The sequence below is a fragment of the Octodon degus genome, unplaced genomic scaffold (genome assembly GCF_000260255.1).
Source record: "Octodon degus isolate 3935 unplaced genomic scaffold, OctDeg1.0 scaffold00092, whole genome shotgun sequence".
Lineage (NCBI taxonomy): Eukaryota > Metazoa > Chordata > Mammalia > Rodentia > Octodontidae > Octodon > Octodon degus.
In genome coordinates this window covers 2,454,281-2,465,744 of record NW_004524668.1, presented here as the reverse complement: position 1 = coordinate 2,465,744, position 11,464 = coordinate 2,454,281, and the positions used below count along the sequence as shown (strand labels likewise).

Genomic DNA, 11,464 nt, shown 5'->3' with positions numbered 1-11,464 from the left:
TATATAGTAGGTGCATAATTATATTGAAATAACACATAAAAGTATGGTAAGGAACAATAAACTGGGTATGGTGGTGTAAGCCAGCACTCTGGGAAGATGAGATGGGAGGATTCCAAATTTGAACCTACTGTGAGCAACTTATCAAGATCCTGTCTCAATAAAAAAATTTAGGGCCAGGGAGATAGCTCAGCAGCATAAGCACCTGCCTGGCAAGCACAAGGTCCTGAGTTTGATCACCGGTACAAAAAAAAAAAGTAATAACACAATAAAAAAAATTTAAAAAGGCTACAGATGTAGCTCAGGGTGAAACCCTGGGTTCAGCCCCCAACACCACACACACACACACAAGGGAACTAGGACTATATTAAGTTAGTAGATCCATGTTTCTTCCCCATACCCTCCATTTTTCAATTGTAAAGAAATGTACTAGCCAGGAATGGTGGCACATGACTGTAATCCCAGCTACTTGGGAGTTGGGATTAAGTCAGGAGGATTAAAGTTTGAGATCAGCCTGTGCAATATAGTGACTTAGCAAGAACCTGCCTCAATATCTGTAATCCCAGTACTCAGGAGGCTGAGGCAGGAGGATCACAGTGAGTTCGAGGTTGGCCAGGGTTATAGTGAGTTCAAGGATAGCCTGAATTATGCAGGAAGATCCCGTCTGCAAAAAAAATAAATAACTGAAAAAAAAAAAAAGAAAGAAAAAAAAAAGGGGCCGGGGAGATGGCTCAGTAGGATAAGCGCTTGACTGGCAAACACAAGGATCTGAGTTCAATCCCCGGTTCTGCAAAAAAAAAAAAAGAAAAAAGAAAAAAATAAATAAATAAGGAAATAGAGAAAGAAAGAATCTGTCGCAAAACAAAAAGTATCACTATCAGGCCAGGAAGAGATAGTTCAGTGGAATAAGTGCTTGCCTGGCAAACACAAGGTCCTGAGTTCAATCCCTGGTACCACAAAAAAATAAAAGTAAAAGGGCTGGGGATGTAGCACTGGGGATGTGCAAAGGCCCTCAGTTCAATCCTCAGTACTGTTAAATACAGAAATAATTTGTCGCATTTTTAATAGTCTTGCAAGGAAAAGCCCCTAAAGAGCGAAGAATCAGTTGTGCCCGGCTCCTAGTGGGGGTCAGACCCTTCGGGAAGAATCTGCTCTGGAGAGGTGGAAGCCCGCGCTGGGCCCTGCTCCCAGCCCATCCCCCGCGAAGAGGATATCTCTTGTTGGCCGAGTCCTCGGTCAGGTGCTTGAAGCTGAGAGAACAGCTCTGGATAAGCTGGTCCAAGGCCTGCTCGGTGCTGATCAGCTCCTTCAGCTCCTGTCCTAGCTGTTGCTGCTTCGAAGGCCGGGAGGGGTCTTCACACAGTCCCCTGCCTCTGGGAACACAGCAACCCCAACATCCGTGTCTGTCCACATCTGCCCCCCTCCCAGCTCTGCTGTTACAGAGAGGCACCATGGAGTAGGCAAACCTCCAGGGGGAGGCTAGTTATGGCATCTGCGATGGTGTCACAGCCACAGGGTTGTGCAAATCAGGGGACCAGCCTAGCTCCCGGGGACTGACCAGGGACTGGTGCTTGAGGTTGGGGGCTGGGCTCGCGAGAAGAAACTAGTCAAGTCAAAAACGCCATTTTTCTAATCCTTCCAACTGGGTCCAGCGCTAGGTCTCAGCCTCCCCCAAGTGGAAAGACATTCTTCCTGAGTCCCTTGCCTAGGTTTTCTTAGGGTTCATGCCAGAGCTTCAAAGTCTCCTCTTCCAGGCCTTGCAGAAGTGGGAAGAGGAATCCAAGTTATTCCTACGGAGCTCCGAGGAGTCTGTCCTGAGCTAAGACAGGCAGATCTTGGGGTCCTTCACCCAGAGAGAGCGTGTGGGGGTCTTCCTAGGTCTCTAAACCTTCTAGAAATCATCTTCCCTTTCCATCCTGCCATTCCCTCAAGTGCTGTTACCCAAGCCTTTGCCCCTTCTCTTCCACCCCACCTCAGAGACGTTGGCTCTGACTCAGCGCGGAAACCTCTGGCTGCTCTCGACCCTCCCCAGGCCCCGTGCCCCCCGGAAGGCTGGCCTCAGCCTCGCCCTCGCACCCGCACCGGTGGCCCTGCCCAGGCACTCACACCCACTGGATGTTGTTCTTGGACTTCTTGCGGATGAGCTGGATGCCCTCCAATACATTGGTGATGTCGTAGATGCGACGCTTCTGCACGTCCAGTACCTCTGCTGCCCAGTTCAGGTCCAGGACCCCATCCTCTGACTCGCTCAGGAGGTAAATGAACTTCTTGGTGAGCAGTCCCAGCGATGTGTCGTACCGAGTCTTCTCTCCAGGGGACTTAGGTGCTGAGGGAGAGAAGAGTTCCTCAAAGCTCAGGGAGGGCCAGCCCGTGGGCTCCCCTCCATTGCCCTGGACCCACAATGGACCCACAGCACCTTCTTCCACCCTCCACCACCCATGCCTCACAGGTAGGGGCTGTCACCACCGTCGTCCAGATACCTAAAACGAAAGTGACTCAGCCACAGAGCACTGTCAGGACTAGAAGCCCAGGCTCCTGATGCCTGATTCAGAGCGCCTTTGAACCACAGCTCACGGCAACCATTTCCACCCCCATAACTACCAGGCCTGCTTCCTGTGTGCAGCTCACTGTTTAAGTACCTGCCATGCACAAACACGTTTAATCCTTACAATGCTCTGTACGGTTGGTGTGCAACTATACCCATTCTTCAGATGAGAAAACCAAGGCCCAGACAGATGAAGAAATTCAGCTCGAAAGTGGCAAAACTAGGATTTAAATCCAGACTGTTTGACTCCACAGTCTCCCTTCTCCACCATTCCCCTGTCCTCTTAGCTATGCCAGGAATCTGGATTTAGGGTAGAGGCGGAGGCTGACAAGCCTGGAGTTGAGAACATTTTGTAGATGCATAGTTGCTTTTTCTTCCCACGTATTATCTGAAAGGAATCAGTCATATAACGTCAGATGGGACAGGTTTGTGAAGAGGGTCCCTTTCTCAGTGAGGTTGATGTTGCAAGACCGCATCTCAGCTGCTGTGTCCTAAAACCACAGAGGCACTTCTGCAATCGAGTGACTTGCAAGTCACATACCAAGTCAGTGGCCAAACTAGTTCTAGAATCGGAGTTAGTCTCAGATTCTTTTTTTTTTTCACCAGGGATCAAACTCAGAACCTTGTGCTTGCCAGGCAAGCACTTATTCCACTGAGCTATTTCCCTGGGAAGGAATTCATTCAGAATTCCTTAAACGTAGATGGTGTTTGGCACTCAGTACTTTGTCTCATTTTTGCACACATGGCAGACATTACTAATCAATCAATGCACTTTTTCAATCATCCTGCTAAGCACTAGACTTCTTCAGTGCAGTACTCTGGGCAGCCTTTGCCAATCAATTGGAGAAAAAACTTTCTCATCAGCCCTGACCTACCTGTACCTCATTTTACAGATGAGACACCTAGGGTTTGTGCAGGTCAAATCAGATAAGAGCCCTGCCTGGACACCAATATCCCACCCAGTGACATACCTTCTCCCAAGCGAGTGGCTCAAGTTCCTGTTTTAACCAGAATATTGATTTATCTTTAGGAAGACTCCATTTAGGCCTCTGGATCTCATCTTTGTTTCTTTTTGAAAACAAGTCTTACTATGTAGCCCAGCCTAGCCTAGAACTCACAATCCTCCAGCCTCAGCCTGAGCCCTTGGCTTCTCTGGATTTGGTGGCTTCCAGATCCTGAACCTCAGAGACAGCAGTATCATTTGCTTCCCAGAAACAGAACTGGCCCCTTTTGAACGCTCACTTCTCAGACCACTGAAATGGCATGCAGCCTGAATTAAGTGGCATTCCACCTTCCCATGAGTCACTTCGCTCTGCCAGCAGGTGGGAGAAACCCAGATTAGCTTGTGCTCCGCCCTGAGCGTGGATCTCTTACAGAGCCTCAGATTGAACTAAACATGAAAACTCTGGGGCTGGGGATATAGCTCAGTGGCACAGCACCTGCCTGGCAAGTGCAAGGTCCTTAGTTTGATTCCCAGTACCAAGAAAAGAGAGAAAACTTTATTTAAAAAAAAAAAAAAAAACTTTGTTTTTTGATGCTTCTTTATTTATTTGTTTGTTTGTTTGTTTGGCAGAACCGGGGATTGAACTCAGGCCCTTGCTCTTACCAGGCAAGCGTTAATTCTACTGAGCCATCTCCCCGGCCTCCCATTTATTACTATAGTATAATATATAGTTCCGGGGCTAGTGAGATAGCTCAGTGCACTAAGCGCCTGCTTAAGCAATCGTAAGGACCAGTGTTGGATCCCCAGTACCCCAGGCCACGCCGGCCATGCCCCTGGGGGCACTGAGCTAGCCACCAAGAGGGGGTGATGTAATCCCAGTGCTGGGGAGGCTAAAAACAGGAGGATCACTACGAGTACGAGCTGTGTAGCGAGACCCTGTACCAAATAAATAAGTAAATAAATAAATAAATAGCGTTTTGTCTGCGCACCAATGCGAAGGATTGGTGAAGAATTAAACATTACATGTTGCAACATATACTAATGAAAAAGAAAAAGAAAAAAATTGGAGGCACAGAGCTGAAGGTTGCTTGGCTGGGAAAGTGAAGTCTTCCAGCTTTCGCTGGGATCGGCGCGGGAACTGAGCCTCCTCACTTCTCTCTGGGCATTAAAACTTAAAAAACAGCAAGCTCCTGGAGTAAACACTGGTCATCAGACTTAACCCATGGGTCATGGCCCATGCTTTCGTCCTGCCTTCACGCTAGCCGTGGGACCCTGGGCAAGGACTGCGTCTCAGCTGCATCGGAAGGGAGATAATCCTATCTTCCGGGCCGGGTCAAGTGAGAACACACAGGAAACCTTGGGAAGCCAGCAAGCGGGGTCTATTTCCACGATGGGTGGAATACCACCCCAAGAGCCTCGGTCCCTGCCTCACCTCCCCCCACGCCCCAGGGGCCCCAGCAAAAGCCTACTTCTGGGGCTGGGAAGGCCATCCACGCGAAAGCATTTCCCCTTGGGAGTCCGGAATTCAGGGACCGCAGGCTTCCCAAGACCCTCCAGGTCCAGCTTCCTTTTGGCCTAGGAGAGAGGGGAAGAGAGACAGGCAGTGTGAGAATTGATCTTTTTTTGTTTTGTTTTTTTGGTACTAGGGATTGAACTTGAGCTTGACAGGCTATCTCCCCAACCTGAATTGATCTGTCTTAGCCTTATGCCCACCTGGGGCCAAGATTTGAGGCCATGGGGCCAGGGAGATGGCTCAGTGGAATAAGCACTTCCCTGGCAAGCACAAGGGCATGAGTTCAATTCCCGGTTCTGCCAAAAAAAAAAAAAAAAAAAAAAAGATTTGAGGCCACCAGCAGCCACCTCCTGTGCCAGTGACTGCTGGGCCACACTTGATAAGAAAATATCAATGAGAAAAAAAAATTAAAAAAAAAAAATATATATATATATCAATGGTCTGAGAAGTGAGCACTCAGAGGGGGAAAGTAGTTTTCTAAGGGTGGTGACACTCCCACCTCTGAAGCCCAGGCACTGGAGGCTACCACATTCAAGCAGGCCAAGGGCTCAGGCTTCCTTACCCCAAGCCACAGGCTGCCTCCACCCGCCTCACTACCCCTGCAGCCCCAACCCCATGCCCAGAGGACACACTAGTAGGAAGGAGTGGGTAGGGTCTAAACCACACCAGGCTGGGGACCAAAGTCTCCAAGTAGCAGCTGGCCCAGCTGGTTGGGGTGCCCATCACAGCCCCACAGCTTGTCCTTATCAGAGCAGAGCCCAGCATCCGCCCAGACCCAGGGTACTTCCTGGCTTGGTGCCACACCCTAGGGAGGTACCCACACGGGAAGCAGAGCAAACATCCCCTGCCCCCATGTTTGGGCTGTCACTCAAAGGCCCAGGGCCTCTTCAATACACTCTGTGCCATTCTTTCTCCACAGAGGGGCAGACAATGGGTCCTCCCCCAGTATCTCAAGGACCAGCTGCTGAAGCCCTGCTGCCCCTCCCGGTTCCCGCCAAGCTTGGGAAACACCTGCTGGGGAAATCAAACCACAGACCCATCTGCTCCTCCCTGCCACCACCGCCACCCGGTCCCACAGAGGCCCGGAGCTACGCTGAGCTGCACTGCCCAGAGGGCCTCGCTCCAGGTTAGGCAGGGGCAGGGCCGGGGCCCTGGGGCACAAGTCAGAGGCTGGACCAGAGCAACAGCCTCACTGTGACCTGGGGAAACGCTCCACCTGCGGTCTTCTGCATGACACAAGGCAGAGTTCTGGTGAGGCCTCGGGAGGACACTTCTGTAAAGTTCTCAGCCTGTGGTTCAGCATACAGTAAGTGCTGAGGAAACGCATGGTACTTTCCCTAAAATCCAATCTCAACATCCTCCCTGACACCGTTCTTGGGCTACTGAGCCCACTTCCTTCCTCTTCTGTGCCCCCGCCGCCAGGACCCCCGGCCTTGGCTTCGAGGCCTATTTTAACACTTGGTGGTGAGGTCATGCTCAGTAGTGCTGAGAGGCACAACTGCGGCTCTCCACAGCTGGGATGACAGGTGGGGCGAAGGGTGCGCGCTCCTGCACACAGCCCCCCTCCCCCTCCGGCCTCCTCCAGGAAGCCTTCCTGGGCTGATTGGAGAAGCTCTCTTCCTAGCTTCAAGGAGCCTAGAAATGAGGCACCTCTCCACACCCCCAGCCAGCTCTGGACATGGGCCACACAGCTCCCTGCTTAAGCCTGTTGAACATTCCTTATCTATCTCCAGGATGATAAAATCCTAGATTCCAGGACCAAGCCATCCTGTCACTAGAGAAAAGGCCAGGCCTTCTCTTGAGAACTTCCAAATGCTCTGAGCCAAGCCAGGCCCCAACCCCCACCTCCTCCCCAAGCCTTCCATGCCGCCAGTCCCCATTTTACAGTTGAAGGCACAGCAATGGGGCGAACTAAGGCCTTTCTCCATCCTGATGGATGCTGCCTGTGCCAGGGCCCTTCGCCCACCCTCCAAAGAAATACCAAGGGCACAGAGAGGAAGGGAGGCCAGGGGCCAAGGGCTGCCTGAAGTTGGGGGGGTACCCCAGCGCCTCCCCAACCGTTGCCATCTCTCCCGCCAAGCCTCCCCACCTGCAGAGCAGAGAGCAGGCTTAAGGACCTTGACCAGATTCCTCATGCTGGGCCTATCTTGTGCTCGTAGACTCCTGCAATATCAGTACTGGCAATCTCCACTGGCAGACAAGACGTGGGCTCAGAGGTCAGGGTGCACACCCAAGTGCACAAAGCAGAGCCAGGGTTTGAACCCAAGCCCATCAGGTTTCCAGGTCATGTACCAAGCTGCCTCAGCTCCATTCTATCTCTGTCCCTTCAGGATTTGCTGGAATACGGACCAAGGCCTGCTCCTACCATTTCACACACTCACACTCCAGGCCCCCAACTCCCCCTCCCCCTCTGGCTGCACTCTCAGGGCCTCTAGGTAGCAAAATGTCACCCACCTAAGGACACCTCTTTGACACCTTTTTTTTAAATTTTTTTTTTAACATTTATTTAGTGTGTGTGTGTGTGGCCAGCTCAGCCCACCAGGGGGCGCGGCTGGCTGGCATGTGGTGCTGGGGGATCGAACCGCGGTCCCTGGGCTTTTCCAAGCTTGTTCCAAATAGGTGCTTTAGACCACTGAGCCATCTCTCCAGCCCATCTGACACTTTTGAGAAAAGTCAGTGTATGGGGGCTGAAAGGGTAGCTTGGTATTAGAGCACTTGCCTAGCATGCCCAAGGCGCTGGGGTCAAACCCTGGCACTGAAATGAAAGCACGGGAGGAAGAGAGGGAGGAAGGAAGGGAGAAAAAATTCAACTCATAGTAGGATGGTTTTGTGACACCAAGACGGCAGAGGACTATCCCGAGCGAGGCTGAGCTCCAGTCCTGGGGTCCGACTGAGCCAGTTGTCCGCTATGCCACCTGCTTCATAATTGGGTAAGCTGGAAAGTCAGCTGACCTCTTGGGCCACTTGTAAACTGGGGCCAATCCACTCCGCACTAAAGTGCCAGGCACCAGCAGAGGCAGAGTTCAGAAGGGAGCTGCAAAGAGACAGCTCCCGCGGCGGCCCGGAGACCAAAGGTCCGTGGCCACACCCAAGGCCAGCCCGGCTCTCACGGCTCGGCTCTCACCTAGACTTGGCGGCTCTCACCTAGACTTGGCGTAGGCAGCCCCTCTGGCCTGGTTAGGATTCACCCCGCCCACCACCGGGAGAAAAGCATAGCTCCTTCCTGTGCAGAGCTCCCGGAGCAGGGCGCGGACACTAGGATCACAGAAAAGGAAGTGATTTGCTCAAGGTCGCAAAGAGATGGAGCCAGGTGTCTCCCAAGCTTCAGGTCAGAAAACATGGGACAGAAGCACCGGGAAGGAGCCTCACCTCGCTTTCAGCTCCCAGCTGTGCCACTTGGGAGCTGGGCAGCCTGGCTTGGCTGCCCTGCCCCTCTGAGCCTACGCTTCCTCTTCTGACCTGCCTGGTCAGGTTCAGTGAAATGTCTATGTTCTAACTGCCACGGCGACGCACACCTACAGATCCAGTGACCCAGGAGGCTGAGGCAGGAGGAGCCTTTGAGGAGCCTAGGAATTATTGGAGCCAGCCTGGCTAACATAGCAAGACTCAATCTCAAACAACATCTATTTTCTCTTATGGAAGTCTAGAAAATATAGACAAATTAAAGGGAAAGATCTGAGACATGACAATGCTTCGTGCCTGGCCAGACAAGCGCCTCCACACAGAGAAGGGCCCTCCATAAAGGACTTTAAAACGGGGATAGGTCTCCTCGGACTCAGTGCAGACTGCCTTGGACGAACATCCAGCCACCCCTTTCCCAAGTATCTGCTTTAGTCCCAAACCCGGTCTTCCCTCCAAATGCCTAGTAGAGGATGCAAATGGAGAAACCCCACTGGGCTCTGGGGTAGCTGTTTTCTCAGACCCAGGGCCAGGCCAGAGAGGGCCCAGAGTGTGGTGGCATCAGCCTGCAGGGAAGCATTCCCTTCATCCTCTCAGGAGAGTGGTAATGAGAGCACTAGGCAGGGAGCAAGAAGGCCTGAATTCTGGCTTTCAGTCCTCCATCAAAGTTAGCTGCCATTGCTGTAAAGGGCAGCTCCCCAACAAATCCTGCTCACCCTGCACTTTGCAGCTCGGCCACAAAGCAGGCGGTCACACCCAGGGTTGGGTTTGGAACTGTTCCAGGTCACACCCTTGTAAAATGAGTAAGCAGGGGCCGAGGGGCCACGGGCACACACGGGGACCACAGGAGATGGGGCTCTCAGCCTAGCAGGCCTTTGCGGGGGGAGGTGGGTCTCATGCAAGGAGATCCCCGTTTCTCAGCTGGTGGCTTGGGCAGGTGTCTTCACTTCTCAAGTCTCCTCACGCGCAAGGTGCCTCAGCCTGGGCATCACGTCCAAGATAATAAAAGTGAAGAATGCCAAACAGTGCCTGGCACAGAAGAGGTGTTCAGTAAAAGAGAGCCATTCTTGCTTAGAGCACTGATGCCTTCTGGGAGGGAGGGAGGTACAGACCGATACACTCGGGTTCCTCTGGGAGGGATGAAAGCAGTTCAAAACCACAGCTGTTACTGAAACTCTTGAAGCAGCTGGCCAGAGGAGAGACTGGGGTGTGTGCCGCTGCGCCCTTTCCCTGGTATCTAAGTCAGGCAGTACTGGGGAAAGCCAAGGCTGCATAAAGAGGGCTGTCTTTGGGGTCGGCCCCCCACCTTCTTGTGTGACTCTGCACCTGTTATATCCTCTATCCGACCCCAAGTTTCTTCCTGTAACATGGAGCTATCAACCACACAGACTACAAAAACACTTCAGGCTGTAAAGTGCTGAACACAAGACACTACACGATAATTGGGGATAATAGCATGCCTGCTTCCTTCTCTTCTAGTTGGAAGTAATGTGCGGGAAGGAACTCTGGGAAGGTAAAAACAAAGCGTGGTTGCAATGGCAGGAACTGGAGCTCTGCCTACATCCAGAGATGGCTGGGATGGATGCCTGCCGACTGGCCCAGGTCTGACCAGATGCCTCTGAGACCACGGGAACTCATCTTGGCCTTGTATGCCCCACCACACATAAGCAAACCTACAACATCCCCAACTTCCCTCCTGGAGCCTGGTTCCAAAGCCCAGGACTAGGAGCTGGGAGTGACCATGCATGTCCAAAGAGAGGAAACTGAGGCCCAGACTTGTAAATAGTACATAAATTAGTGATAGAGCCAGAAATCCGGCTCCCAACCCCCACCAGCAGCCTTGCTCCCATTTCCTTTCCCATTCCACCCCCACACGGAGGAGCAGGTTTCCATACCCTAGAGCTCCCGGAATTCCGCCCCCACACAGCACACACCCTGCGCTGCAGCCTGATGCCACCACACTCTGGGCCCTCTCTGGCCTGGCTCCCGGTCTGAGGAAACAGCTACCCCACAACCCAGTGGGGTTTCTCCATTTGCATCCTTTACTGGGCATCTGGAGGGAAGACTGGGTCTGGGACTAAAGCAGATACTTGGGAAAGGGGTAGCTGGATGTTTGCCCACGCGTCTGCACTGAGACCCAGGAGACCTACCCCCGTTTTAAAGTCCTCAAATTATCCCCAGGCCAAGCCCTGAGCCTGGACAATAACAAGTACCCAGTTCTGCTTTCCGGACCAAACAATACACCCAAAGTCACACAGAGCACTAGGGACTCCGAAAGCAGTCCTCTTTACCCCACTATCAAGGACGGGATTATTTCATCCAAAATCTGAAAATGGAGGGTCTTCTATTAGATACAGGGACCAATGGATTGTTTTGGAAACTGAAAATCATCTTCCTCCTCCCCAAAACTCCATTCCAGGCGGGGTCCCCTCCCTCTACCCGGAAAGGCACAGAGGGAAGTAATGAGGGTCCCCAGCATTACCGGCAGCCGGCCGGCTGGCACGCAGCGCACAGCTTGGCCGTCGGGTCCGTGGGGGGTGGCGTCGAGGCAGGTGCCGGGCGCTGCAGCGGGAGGCACCGTCTGCGGGAACAGCGAAGTGTAGTAGGTGGCGGTGACTGGGCAGAGCTGGGGGCTGCTTAGGCCGGGCGGCCACTGCTCAGTGGGGCTCAAAGCCGGCACCCCGTTGGGAGGCTGCGCAACGGCGGGGGCCAGGGCCCAGGGCCCGCGCAGCATGGCGACTGCGGCGCCCCCCACCCAAGCGGGCCTGGCGCGCCCACTGGCACTTGCGGGCTCTGGAGTCAGCAGCGGCTCACGCGGCCCGCGGCGTGGCGCGGAAGCCGGGGAAGCCGCCAATGGACGCCTGCGGGGCACGGCCGGACCCTCCCCTCCTGGCCCGCGGCCGAGCCACGCAGCGCTTGGAGATCGCCGCTTGGAGATCGCCAGGCGAGCAGTGGCACTGCCAGGGGCTGTCCTCGCTGAGAACGGCCCGCGCCCCGAGAGCCTGGGCGCTGGGGTTCGGCCGGAACTGGGGAGGGGTCCCCAGAGCCCGCGAGCTTGGCAGAGACG

The 11,464-nt window shown here is 53.5% G+C and overlaps 1 protein-coding gene across 1 annotated transcript in view; it reads right to left on the bottom strand.

Annotated features, from left to right (window-relative positions):
* The window catches only part of E2f2 (E2F transcription factor 2), a 23,790-nt gene extending 12,535 nt beyond the window's left edge, over positions 1 to 11,255 (bottom strand). Inside the window, exons 1-4 of the mRNA XM_004637609.2 lie at positions 10,880 to 11,255; positions 4,955 to 5,060; positions 2,104 to 2,323; positions 1,212 to 1,370 (exon numbers count right to left, since the gene is read on the bottom strand). Coding sequence (XP_004637666.1) covers positions 1,212 to 1,370; positions 2,104 to 2,323; positions 4,955 to 5,060; positions 10,880 to 11,131 — 737 coding nt within the window. The 5' untranslated portion in view covers positions 11,132 to 11,255. The remainder of the gene's footprint in view (positions 1 to 1,211; positions 1,371 to 2,103; positions 2,324 to 4,954; positions 5,061 to 10,879) is intronic.
* Between the last annotated feature and the right edge of the window lie 209 nt (positions 11,256 to 11,464).